Source organism: Megalops cyprinoides, chromosome 1 (genome assembly GCF_013368585.1).
Source record: "Megalops cyprinoides isolate fMegCyp1 chromosome 1, fMegCyp1.pri, whole genome shotgun sequence".
Classification (NCBI taxonomy): Eukaryota; Metazoa; Chordata; class Actinopteri; order Elopiformes; family Megalopidae; genus Megalops; species Megalops cyprinoides.
Genome location: NC_050583.1, coordinates 15,524,770 through 15,538,373, shown reverse-complemented (window position 1 = coordinate 15,538,373; position 13,604 = coordinate 15,524,770). Strand labels below are relative to the sequence as shown.

Here is a 13,604-nt window from a genome sequence, read left to right as displayed (position 1 = left end):
AACACAATCATGCACACACACACACACACACACACACACAAACACACACACACACAATCACACATGCACAATATTACACTGAGTACTAGCTCCATCTAGTGGCTGGGTCATAGGGTGCTATGTTTGAGCAAAGTTGTTCATATTTATGCAGTTCTGTAAGAGGCCACTAACTGTTAAAATACACTGTGAGCTTGATTTTTCAGCCTTTAAATTATGAATAGCTATGCTTAAATCAGCACTGAAAATGTCTAATGTGCATTTAATTAATAAGTCAAGCATCATTTTAGAATATGAAAACACATGACAACCTAATAACTACAAGGCAAGAAAGTGGTAACATTTCCTAACTTTGTGTCTCCCCTTTGGACATCCTCCTGGTAATTTCCTCCTATCTTGTCATTTTCCTCCCATACCACCTGCAGTCTTCATGATGATATATATTTTTTCAATCAGTTGTTTCACAATGGCATTGTGCTGAAATGAGGGGTTGCTGTGTCTGTTGGGAGAGAAGCCACAATGGGCCTGAGCCAGGACACACACACACACACACACACACTCTCTATCTCTCTCTTCTACTCACGCACACACTCACACACACACTCTCTCTCTCTCTTATACACACACACACACACACACACACACCCTCTCTCTCTCTCTCTCTCTCTCTCTCTCTCTCATACACACACTCACACACACACGCTGGCTTGGGCTGCTCTCACAGGGAGTATTGGGTGTAGTGCATCACGAGATAACAGGGAACAGTGACAGGGCAGTTGGTTCGTTGGTCTGAAATCAGCCAGACAAGAAGAGAGGGCCCATTCAGAGTCTAATGACACCGAGCGAGCAGCCTGCTGGATGGGCTATTCCCGGCCCGCGGCTGGAGCAGCCAACAGAGGAGTCCCTCCCGCTGGCGCTGTCTGCCCGGGCCCAGCCTCCACATGGCCTGCCATTACCACACGCACTTCAGCATCCAGCACATAAAAACCACGCACACGCTTCATCTTCTGGGCCTGTGTGTGTGCATTGAATTAACTTGCAGAGTGGTGGGCATGAGCGATGTGAATGCTACACCTGCCTGGGCACAGCAGCGCCTGTAGTTTCCAGGTCAGAGGGGGCGCACTTCTTATAGAGCCATCAGAAGCACTCAGCCATTTAGTGCTCCTAGCCCACGTCATCAAATCCTGGCCCCCAAACACACACACACGCGTGCGCACACACACACACACACACACACACACACACACACACACGCTCACACACCCTCTCTCTGTAAAAACATCTGGACTGCCACGGATTGTTTTTTATGCCATTCCTTCGGTCAGACTGCCTATAAATATCCCCGTGTCTGTGTGTGTGTGGCTTAATCTGTGAAGTTTGTTTTTAGCCTGTCTGTCTCTGACTGTCACTCAATCTGCTCCCTGAATGACAGTGTGGCAGTCAGACGCTGAGGGCAGCAGGTCACTGTCCCAGAGCGCGTGGCCTAATCCACATCTGTCACAGAGAAAGAGAAAGAGAGAGAGAGAGAGAGAGGGAGAGAGAACACTGATGTGGCAGCAACCAGCATTGTCAGCAGTCTCCTCACTGTTAGAACTACTGCATATCATGCTTATGAACGAAAAATGATTGCTGAATTTAATGTCCTAATTTTTATTGATGCTATGCTAAATATCCACCAGCTGGTATCAGGGGCAAGCAAGTTTTTTTACCCCGCATATTGACTGGAAGGCATTCACAAATAAGATTAAAAAAAAAGCTTGCATATTTCTCTGCATGTGTGTGCATATGCATGTGTGCATATCTGTGTGCATGTGTGTGTGTGTATGTGTGTGTATGTGTGTGTGTGTGTGTGTTGGTGTGTATGTAAGTGTGTTTGCATGTGTGTGTGTGTGTGTGTGTGTGTACATACGTGCGTACAAGTGTTTGCAAAGAGGTGTAGGCACGCGTCGGAAGCGCTGGTGTTTGCGCGCGTTAAAGAAGCGTGTCATCCCTTGTTTACCTAAAGGGTACAGGTATAGGTGCAGCGCGAGCGCGTGTGTGCGCGTGGTGAGAGGGCACGGCGATACGTCCGGGCGTGTAGCGTGCAGCGCGCGTGAGCGTTATCTCTGGCAGTGTGTGCGCAGGGGGCCGTGGGGCGACTGTGCCGGGGAGATAAGGACAGGATCAGTGGGCGCGAGTCTGTGGATGCCGCCGCTGGCTGCTGTGTGCGTGGAGCCCTGCAGCTGGCTGACGGGTGATAACAGACCCCTCCGCTGTGATAAGGAACTGTGGCACTGATTCCACACTCCACCAGCAGAGCACTGCAGGAATAAGAGCACAAACACTAATAATGGCCCAAAGTCGCCATTGTTAGCGGACGTGCCGTAGGCCACTTCAGGCCCGGGAAGGTCTGTGTGTAGTTGTTTCCCCTCTGTATAATTTTTTTTTATCAGTCAGGGATTTCTTTGCGCAGGCACTTCCAGCACTAAGAAGAAAACCCTGGTAATTTGCTGTGTAATTGGATTGGAGGCTGATAGAGATGGAGAGCGGCTTCTGACCACAGCAGTGCTGCGTGTGCCCTTGTGTGTGTGTGCAAGTGTGCGTACAGGCGAGAGGGTGGGCGTCAGTGCATGCAAGTAGGCCTAAGCATTCTTGCCAGTAGGTGACAGGGTCGAGATGGTGGTTTGTTGCTGAACCTGATGACTTTATTCCTTATTGTCGCCATTGCCCCTCCACCTATCTTTATTTCAATGCAAGAAGCCCCCTGCTGGTGTGCAAACATCATGACAAGAAGTTCCTGCTCAGACTTCCATTGTCTGTGGACCACTCTGTGGACCAAGCGTTAACCGACAATTTAAATCATGCTAAAAAGGGGGGATTTTCTGAAGAAACAAACACACATTTATTTATGGAACAACAGAATGGGGTCTGTGTGGTGGTCTTGCCCGATATCCCAGGAGCGTTTGAATTGTCACGTCACTGAACCGATGGGACTGTATTCAAGTGATGTGATTCCCAATATCTGGGTGATTTAATTGAATATCATCATTACGTTAGTTTTCAAATTGCTCCTTGACATTTCTAAGCTACTGTGGCTGCCTCCACCTTATTGTAAGTAAGGCTGCCTTCTCACTGATAATTCACTAGTGTGAGCAGTGGTAGTTCTGATCGTCAGTAAGCCTTCATTATTAGGGATTTGAAATCATGTGGGGTCATCACGGATTACAGGGAGTTAAGTGAGCACATACATACATTGAAACTAGGCTGGTCAGTTTATATGATATCAATTTAAACCTTTTTTTTGTTAAGGACTGCATATGTATTTATCTTGTGTGTGCGTGTGTGCGCCGTCAGCTAGCAGGAATGCATTGGTACCGCCAATACTAAGATGGCTGCCAAGCGCTAAGATGGCTGCCAGGATTCCACAGAGCGAGAGAGCGAGAAAGGGAGAGGGAGAGGGAGCCGGAGAGGCATACATAGGAGAGAAGAAAAAGGGACTCTTTCCTTTCCTTTCTCTCTGCATTTGCGAGCAAAGCGACACGGCTCCTTCTTGTTTCTTTGGGGCTTTTTTTTTTCTTTTTGGGTCCAATTTTATAATCTCTTTGCGAAGTGTGGAGAATGGCGTTGGCATGTGCCCCTGCGTTCTGTTATCACCTAGAGCGGCCGATAAACACCTTCGTAACGCCTGCCTGCGTACGTCATCCCGGCTCTGTTTTTATAAACACGGCAGATAACACGCACACAGCCCCACTCCTAGCCCCGTTACACACATCAGCAGCAGTTCAACACTCAGGGGCGGTATGCGCCTCCCCGCGTACACACGCACACACACACAAACACACACACACACTCACACACACATACGCACACTGAAGGTTGTAGATGACCACCCCGTCTGCGCTGCGGTCCAGCTCGCCGTTTCTGAAGGCGTGGGCTTCAGGCCCGTCTTTGTTGGAGGCATGGCCCTTTCCCACAGAATAAGACTGAATGTCTTCACATTTGGAGGGACTCGTTTTGTTCGCTGCTGCTCTGTACTGTCTGTTTGCCAAACTGCTTTTGTCTGCATAGACCATGGATTGGGGAACTCCCAACTTTGAGAGCCTGCAAGTCCGTGCATGCAGTCTTTTTTATACTGCTCAATTAGCAGCTGATAAAGACCTGGGGGGGTATGCTCGATACTGAAATCTCGACACCTTGAGGAATCTGGTTTGAACTGGTGGCAGCAGTGTTGTACAGTGGTGAGGAGCAAGGCTTGTAACCCAAATGTTGCTAGCTCAGTCTCCATGTGGGCTACCGCTGTTCTGACCTCGGCCAAGGTATTTATCTTGAACTGCTTCAGTAACTATCCAGCTGTATAAATGGAACATTTTAAGCTGGTCAGTTGCTCCGGATAAGAGTGTCTGCTAAGCAAACGTTATATAATGTAATGTTGTCTGGTGTAACAGGGTGTTCTGCTACTAGAATAAAGTGGTGCCACTGATTACAGCACTCCACAACACCCTAGATGTTTAGATTGCCTGGAATTTATACAATTAAGGGCATTTAAGACTCAATATAGGTGTAAAACACAGAGCAGGCAAAGAAGAAGCAGACAAACACCGTGGGCCCCAGAGCATAGAATCACTGCTCACCTCTGCATTAGATCAGAAGGACTCATCCATTTACATTCACATTCACATTTAGTCATTTAGGAGACACTCTTACTCAAAGCGACCAACAAAATTGCAAACAAGAGGTTTAGGTTAAGATTCATTAAAGTCAAAGCAGTCTGACGACAGTTTACTGTTGTTTAGAACTAATACCACAGTATTGACCGCCCATAAGCCCCGTGGCTCCAGGGTCCTGCTGCTTGAGGGACACAGAGCAGGCTGGTATCTGTGTCTGCTGTCTGTGTCAGTCCTGCAGTCTGGCGGTGTGTGTTACAAGCAGGCATAAAGTTTGCTTAACCTCTAACTCACTTCCCCAAATCCCTGTGGTAATTGGGGTGGCGGTTTATGGTGTAGGGGGCACAGGGGGTAAGGGGTATATACTGTTTACACTGCCTAAATCCTCACAAATGAGTGAGCATTAAGTGGGATTACAGTAGGGCACATGATACCATTTTAAAATGTTAAAGAGTTACACTGCACAGCAAAAAAAAAGGAATAAAAAATGACAGGAGGAAAGAAAAAGCACTCAAGGCTTGTAGTTTAAGTATGCCCTGAAGATATCAAGCAATGTGAGACACCAAAAAACCGTGGCCACACCACGGTCCTCAGTTTTCAAAATATCCTTGAGAACCGAGAGGGATGTCTGGGATTACGTGAAAACACTGTCCCGTTCACCATGCCAGACAGTGCTGGGAGGTAGCTGCTTGATTGCAAGCACAGCTACCCCACACAAAGGAAACACAACACCAAGTTCCTAAATGGTAACTGGCTAATCTCACAGTGAGAATGTCATCACTCAGACTGTACAAGGGTTTCCTAGATGCTGTGGATATGTATATCCACAACAGGCTACCCTGGAGCTGCAGTTCAGCAATGCACTAAAATGAACCTTGCATAGCCAGCTTTAACTCTCCTGGTTCAAAGCAGTTAAAGATCCACCTCTTGAAGCAAAAAGGAGATGGACCTAAATCTCCTAACCACTCCAAACAGCCCTGTTGCCGAGTGCTGTTCAATGCATTGCCCCTCAATCCTAAATTCCTCACACAGTGTTCTGTATGTGCAGTGTCCCGACAACAGAGCTCCATGCAGTCCTGTCTGACCCTCCTCCCTCTCTCTTTCTCTCTCTATTCTACAGAATCTGGACAATCAGACAGCTCCAGCCAGCAAGGGGATGCCGACATCAAGCCACCACCCAATGGTGAGTATAGTACAACAGCAGAAATATCACGCACACATAAACACGCACATCGACATAGACACACATGTGCAAACACAGACACACACACACATACATGCACACCCAAATACACACGTAGATATACACACATACACACATGCTCAAATACCTTAATAAGCCCCAAGCCCACCTGTTTTGTTATGTGTGCATTAAATGCATACTGTAATTCTGTTGAGTGTAGTTATTCCTACAACTAGACTGGGTGTGAGTGTGGGGGCAATAAATCACCCTGACATTTTGGGAGGTGGGAACCGTATGGCTGGAGCAGCACAGAGCACTGACCTCATGCTGTGGTAAACCCAGGATAAATCAGGACTGGGTATTGGTGGATACTGACCCAGTTAGCCATGGATTCCACAGTGACAGTTCTCTTCTAGGCCTGCCTAACATCACCCCTCCTCACCTCACTCTCACCACTCCACCTCACACAAAGCAATATGTTCAGCCGTGTTGGGTGTCCACCACAGCCCAGACATATGGCTCTCCAGCCAAGCTGTATCTCAGAGGTTGTGGCATATTGTGGGAATTGTTCATATACAAGTGCTAAATAACATAACTTTAGAAACATGAGAAATATAAACTGACTGAGATGTCTGTCTGTCTTCTGTCCCTGTACCCCCCCCCCCCCCCCCCAACGCATACACACTTCTTTCCACTGCAGGGCACTTGAGTTTCCAGGACTGCTTTGTGACTTCAGGAGTGTGGAACGTCACCGAGCTCGTTCGCGTGTCACAGAGTGAGTACCACTGACATCCGCTTCATATTCTCTCTCCTTATCACTCTCACTCTTTCTCTCTCCCTCCCTCCTGTCACAATCAGACCGGCCCTCCACACTCTCATCCTGTCTGCCTCTCATGCTCACTCACTCACACACTCAATCACATACTCACTCACTCACTCACTCTCTCACACACTCACTCATTTTCTCATCTTTCACTCTGTCTCCCCTCACTGCATACTGCAGACAAGTCTTTGTTCATACAGGGTGTAGCCACATATCTACGGTTACAGACACATTATTCTCATCCAGTCAGGGAGGGGAATTTGCACAGCTTGGAACAGTCATTTTTGGTTGTTAATAATGCTAAAAGCAAACGACTGTTAATGTTCAGACTTTGGGAAAGACTTTAAACACTGCCTTTATTTTCTGTTTCTCTCTGTTCGGTTTATTGCATAGTGTATGATCTCCATTGGCCTGACATTCTTCTCTCTCTCCGTTTCTCTGTTTTCCCTTCTCCGTCTCCTCTCAGCTCCGGTTGCTACAGCGTCTGGCCCCAATTTCTCCCTGGCTGACCTGGAGAGTCCCGGTTACTACAACATCAACCAGGTGGCCCTGGGGCGACGCTCTATCACCTCCCCCCCATCCACCAGGTATGTTACATAAAGGTTCCATTGAAAAAAAAAGTTCTTCTTCAGCACACTAAAGTTGTAAAGTCAACCAACATGGGGAGACCACCAGTGAATGAGAGATCAAATTCCAAATAATGACTCAGACTATTTTGTGATGTTTGTCTTCATACTGTGATCTCCAAAGGTCAGATCAGACCCTTAATATCCCAAAAAATATCCAACAGGATCAGTCAATTTACTAAGACTTGTCACTGTACTGTATGATCATATACCTATTTGTGGTCATCCATTTCACTTATCAGGACTTTCATTCATACAGAAAGCCAATTCTTTAAAAAAAATGAAATTGCATTGTAAAATTTCATATGAATCTGTTTCTTTTTTAGCTTAGCAGATGCCCTTATTAAATACTTTACTGTAGAGTAAATCAGTACTGCTTCACATTGCATTACATTACATTATTGTTATTTAGCAGACACTTTTATTCAGAGCGACTTATGTTGGTTAGGATTTTTACATGTTACCCATTTATACAACTGGATGTTTACTGGGGCAGTTCTGGCTTAAGTACCTTGCCCAAGGGTACAGCAGCAGTGCCCCAGCAGGGAATCAAACCAGCAACCTTTCAGTTATGAGGCCTGCTTCTTACTACTATGCTACACTGCTGCCTTGCATACTACTATTACCACTACTACTAACATTAATAATAATCTGGTAATCCTGTTGGGTATTTTTGAAAGGTATGTAATTACAATCACAGTAAACAGTAGGGTCAATGAAATAGTACCATTTAGAACAATGTTGCTCTACTAACACCCATTTCTGATCTGTCTGTGTGTGTGTCTCACACTTGCTCTTGTGTGAATGCTGTCATGGGACCTTTCTCTCTCTCCTTTTCTTCTCTTTATTTTTCTCCATCCCTCTTTCCCTTCTTGTCCTTCTCTTGCACTGCAGGTCTGAGGTGGAGCTATATGCAAGTCTTCCACGGAGGTAGTTATACTTGTACTTATGCATACCCACGTCTTGTGCCTAACACTTACACACATGCACATACGCACAAGCACACACACACACACACACACACACACACACACACACACAAGCTCGCCAGGCTTTTACATGCTCTGTAACCACTCCATGTCTCAAAGTTCTGTTCACAGTAAATGTGACTATGAAGTCTATAATGACACTCCCTCAGAGTGCTGGACGCCTGGGTCTGAGAATAGCAGTGTGAGATTTTTGAGCTGGATCAAGATTGGAAAGAGAACTGAGGGACCTGAAATTCCTGCATGAAAGTTGGGTTTAGGGAGACTCCTTCTCTCTTGCTGTCTGAGCCAGTGGGTTTCCTGTACATGCTGTAGAATATGATATGTCTCTAAATGTAGTACTGATACAGTAACTATATACCTTGGGGCCTGGGTTGATGGGTTAGCGATAGATTTGTGAATGAGTTAAGCTTCAGCACTAATTTAGGTCATTTCAGCATCTGGTTTCTTTTTTTACTTGGAATTTCCATTAATATCTCTGTTAATAGCTGTGGTGTTTTTGTCACGTTAGGTCCTTCAATTTCACACTCACTTTTGTATACCCCCCCCCCCCCCCCCCCTTGTGACTTGTGCCCGTCTTGTGTTTCGACGGCAGAGTTTAGGGCATGTCACTCTGCAGTGTCACAGGGCACGCTCTGTATGGTGTCGGCTGTGCGGTTGCCATGTAACCCTCCGGGCATGTGATGGCTGAGGCATGAGTGTTGAGCGCTCGCAGATCCAATGATGATGACCTCCTGCCCCTCTGTTCCCCAGCTCCAACAAGCGCAAATCCATCGATGACAGTGAGATGGAGAGCCCGGTGGACGAAGTCTTCTATACTGGCCGCTCGCCTGCCGCCAGCAGCTCCCAGTCCAGCGGCTGGCCAAACGATGTGGACACAGGTAAGAGACTCTGGCGCCCCCTGCTGGACTAGACTGTACCACCCCAGAGAAACCCCCCGCACTCACCCTCCACCCCCTCAGCGTTTTCTCTTGTGGCTCCGGCAGAATGTTAACAGCACCTATCTGCCACAACTGCATACTGGCTCGCATCCACTTCAGCGTAAACCTCTACAACACAGAGAATTCACTGTGTGCTGTATTGCGTTACATGGAGATGACAGAGATTGATGTTTGTTAACAGACAGAGATTGACGTTGGATATTGGAATTAGCTTTGAGTGTGTAGTTCTTATTGGGAGTTAAGTGCCCCCTGGTAAAGTAACCTTCCTTGAAATCTGGGAGTCAACCATTGAGCACAGATGCACTCTCGATGCCAGTGCTCAATATTCTCTTTCCCAATTAGAATTACAACGATTAGTGCCGGCTTTTAAAAATTCACCTCGGCAGGCTGAGCCCGCCGAAGGATGAAGGGTTTGAAGAAAACCGATTAAATCAGCCTGCCTGAAACCCCTCTTGAATCATTTCCCAAATGAGCAACCTCCAGCAGGACAGCATTGGGTAGCCTGTCAGTGTAATGTTCCCGCTCTGAGTGTTGGCCTTAGTGAAGCTCTGCTTCATAAAACCTGTTACGTGTTTGAGAATAAGGTGGGGAGGATCTGCTGCTCTCCTGCGGTGTGTGTGTGCGTGTGTTTGTCTGACATGGGCATAATTAGCACAGTGTCCACTATCCAGGATGACTGTGGTGACAGCAGCCTTTTCCTCTTTGCTAGCAAATTCTCTTGATTCATATTTTCTTTTAAGCAGTTTTGAAATAGATTTTTTGTGCTTGGACATTATTTAGCACATTGTCCTATAAATGGCAATGTTTCTGTGAACTTTGGTTTCCTTTTGTTTGCATTTTAACCCCCACAGAGGTTAGGTGCTGATCGGATGCTATTTGGTTGCTGCAGTAGAGTAGGTCTTGGGTACATCACCAAAATTACGCGATAGTTGTTGGGTCGTGGGCTCTGTGGTGATGCTCCTAATTGCATTGTTCATTGTAATGTTTATAATTAGGCTTCCTCATAAGAAAATGAAGTGGATAAAAATGTAACAGGATTATTTTACAACTAAAATGATAGAAGATGTATAAGATATTTAAATATATAGGATATATTATGTGTCTTCTTTTAAAAATTTGAACTTAAATCCTGCCGGAAAGATAAATGAATTTCGTAGAAGACAATGTGTATTGGATTTTATAGAGAGGGAGTGTAAGGCAAGATAAAGGCTTAGTGTATCCCACAGTTTATTGGAAATGTGTGTGTACTTTAACTCACTCCCACATGGTGCAGTTTTTCCACTATATATCAGGGCTCAGAAGGCAGAAGAGAAGTTGGTGGATATTATCCATGCATTGACATAAAACATTACTGTTAGGGCATGTGTATTTGCCTGTTGTGTTGTGTCCAGTCTACCCAATGCAGATTCCATTTTTGCAGAATTGATGTAACTCTGTGATCTTGGCCCACTTAAACTCTAATTCAGCATGTGTTGTTAAGCTATGACAATAAATTAACCCAAATGCAGATGCCGTCCATCAGGTAGGTGGTGCTCACCGTAACAATTTACTTTAACATTTGTCATTGTGGTTCCCAGTAAGTACTTTCCATGGCAAGATTTCAACTCAAAGAAAGTTGTGGGGGCAAATGCAGTTTGTAAACATTTACCCCAAATGTCCCTGGCATTTTCTCAGAAAAATCACACGTCATCGCCATCACCCAAACTACATGGTTAGACATTTTTCTTGTTTATCATACAACAGAAGGAAAGGAGCCTTGAACTACAGGTGGCTAGTATGTGTTTTACATTTATATTCAGCTGCATATGTTTAGTATTCTAGCTACTTCCATACACCATAACACAACAATTTTATAATTATTACACAATTAATTTTAGTGTGACAGCCGGCCTTTTATTTTTGATACTTTCAAAAAGCAAAGAGGATTCCCTGTTCTAGTGGGAAGAATTGTGCTAAATTTTTTTGCACAACACTCTGTATCCCTGACCCCCACTGGCTTTCCTTGAGTGGAAAAATCTGTCATGGAAATTGATGCTGTGTTAACACCACGACCCCTGAATGTTTCACACACTTCCACACAGTTCTGTATGTGCTCTGCAAGACCTCACCCAATGCTACCCTGCTGTCCCAGGTAATACGATGTGTGAACATTAGAAAACAGGAGGAGTGCTACTGTTAAATGTTCACCAGGTCAGCTTGTCAAGACATCAGCCCATTACCAAAATGAAGTCCTCAGCTGAGTGAATCTCTCCTTGTATATCTGTAGATAGATGTGTGTTCCTCGTTAGCGCTTTTTAAAGTATCCAAAATGCCCCTGATGTTCCCCTCATGCCATCCTCAGATAATCCCCCTCCCCCTTTCTCTTTCTCTTCCCCATTGTTAACAATGCCCTTCTCCACTTTCAGTGCAACACCATTTGGCGAATGTGCAGGAGAGGAAGATTAAACATGAAAACGATGGCGTGCAGTTTCCTTACCATGGTTAGAAAACATTACACTCATATATCTCAATCATAGCTGCCTTGAGTTTTTATATCTACATCTATATCTACCTCCAAGCTAGATCTGCTCCATCAATTTATCTTCCACTTGCTTTTGTGCTGTTGTTATGAATGGTGCTGATTTCATGGATTGCTCTCTGGTGTTATTTGTTGTTTAGTCTGATTTGTTTTGTTAACCCAGTAGCTCACCTACGTTTTGCTGTTTGATTTCACATACAGAGGGCTGTGAGATGTTTCAGTACCACTACTTCGAAATTACATGTTAAATCACAACATAAACACTACTTTAAAAGCTATCAGTAAAAACTGGAGTCAATCTGAAAATATGAGGAGGTTTATGGTAATGTACAATCCAAACATAATATAACTCACTCAAAAACTCAAATATCACCCCTGAATTCTGCAGTATTTTCAGTGCCCCTTGAAGGTGTCTCCTCACCCATCTCCTAAATAAGGCCCATTTAGATGCTGTTTTTCTCAGGTCATACTTACAAAGTCAGAGAGGATGTAGAATGCCCCACAGGAAATTAACTGGACCAGAGTGGAGTTACCCAACCCTTTCTCCATTTATTTCAACTGTAATTATGATATATTTAATTCTATTAAAAGAGTTTTGCATGAGGAATATCTTTCATTTTATTAGTATTATTAGTGTTTCCTCATATTTTTCCAATGTATCATCTGGATACATGTAAATGGGGAAGAAAAAATGGACTGAAATGTTCCAGTTCATACCATTTCCAATTAATATCTAGAAAAACAAGCCTTCACCATACGCCAACTAGTCTTTGAAATCCCGGCCTCCGCTCTTGTAAATCGAACGTTCGATACCTCTGGGAGAGGGAGGAGGAACGTGTGACCCAGTTTAGTTAGTATGTGAAACGGCAGTGGATTCAGAACACAACTGTGATCTGAAGGCCCCCACCAGTCACAGCTGAAACTCTGTGGAGAACACTTTCCAAGAAGAGGGGGAATATCCGAGCTCACACATAAACAAACGAGACGAAACAGCACTCAGGTGCACCGTCTGTCCATGCCTCTCATCCTGGCTGCAAAACACACAGACACACACACACATACACTGCTCACACACACGCTCACACACTCAGTCTGGAAAGGAGAGGAGCTTCACTCCACTCCCAGATGGTGTCTCCGTGTGGCTACAGCACTGGGAGCTGCTGGGTTACTGAAGACATCTGTTCTGCAGGGAGGGTGGGGGGGTGTCAGAATCAAAGAGCCACATTTTTTTCCAAATGATTTGAAAATGATTAAGAAACATGGGATTTGGTGTGTGTGTGTGTGTGTGTGTGTGTGTGTAGGGAGGTGCTGGTGTTTTGAGCTTGAGAATGTGGGGGGACTCAGTACCTGTGTGGCTATTGTCTGAGAGGGTAAACCTCCACCTCCAGGGTATTTCTAGATCTGTATGTAAATATTTCAGCCAGTTACAGAAAACCATTCAGTCTTCCAGTAACAGTTTTCAGCTGTACTAATGTATGTGCTGAGGACAATGTACAATGTGTTACATTCTTATACCATTGTAAGAGAGAGACTGAGAATTTCCTGCAACTGGCTGCAGACATCTTCTGCGTGTGTGTGTGTTGGTGTCTGTGTCTGCGTGAGTGTGTTTATATCTGTGTGTGTAGACATGCAAGATACTATGTGTGTGTTTCTCTCTGCCTGTGCTTGTGTATGAGTGTGTCTTTCTGTGTTCCTGTTTTTGTGTTTCTGTGTGTGTGTGTGTAAGTGTGTGTGTGTGTGTGTTTGTGTGTATGTGGGGGGAGGTGGGTGGTTGGGTGTGTGTGTGTGGGGGGGGGGGGGGGGGGCAGGTGCTTGGGTGTGTAGGTGTTAGTGTCTCTATTTGTGTTAGAATGCATGCATGTGTGTTTGTGTGGAGAAGGATGTAGT

The 13,604-nt window shown here is 45.2% G+C and overlaps 1 protein-coding gene across 14 annotated transcripts in view; it reads left to right on the top strand.

Moving 5' to 3' along the window:
- nfixb (nuclear factor I/Xb) overlaps nucleotides 1-13,604 on the top strand; it is a 134,849-nt gene that overhangs the window by 106,327 nt on the left and 14,918 nt on the right. For 7 of the 14 annotated variants that reach the window (XM_036523865.1, XM_036523909.1, XM_036523923.1 and 4 more), the window contains 6 exons: nucleotides 5,761-5,823; nucleotides 6,524-6,598; nucleotides 7,113-7,233; nucleotides 8,167-8,202; nucleotides 9,012-9,139; nucleotides 11,605-11,679. In XM_036523865.1, coding sequence (XP_036379758.1) covers nucleotides 5,761-5,823; nucleotides 6,524-6,598; nucleotides 7,113-7,233; nucleotides 8,167-8,202; nucleotides 9,012-9,139; nucleotides 11,605-11,679 — 498 coding nt within the window. The remainder of the gene's footprint in view (nucleotides 1-5,760; nucleotides 5,824-6,523; nucleotides 6,599-7,112; nucleotides 7,234-8,166; nucleotides 8,203-9,011; nucleotides 9,140-11,604; nucleotides 11,680-13,604) is intronic. The other 7 variants (XM_036523902.1, XM_036523943.1, XM_036523937.1 and 4 more) reach the window with 3 other exon arrangements.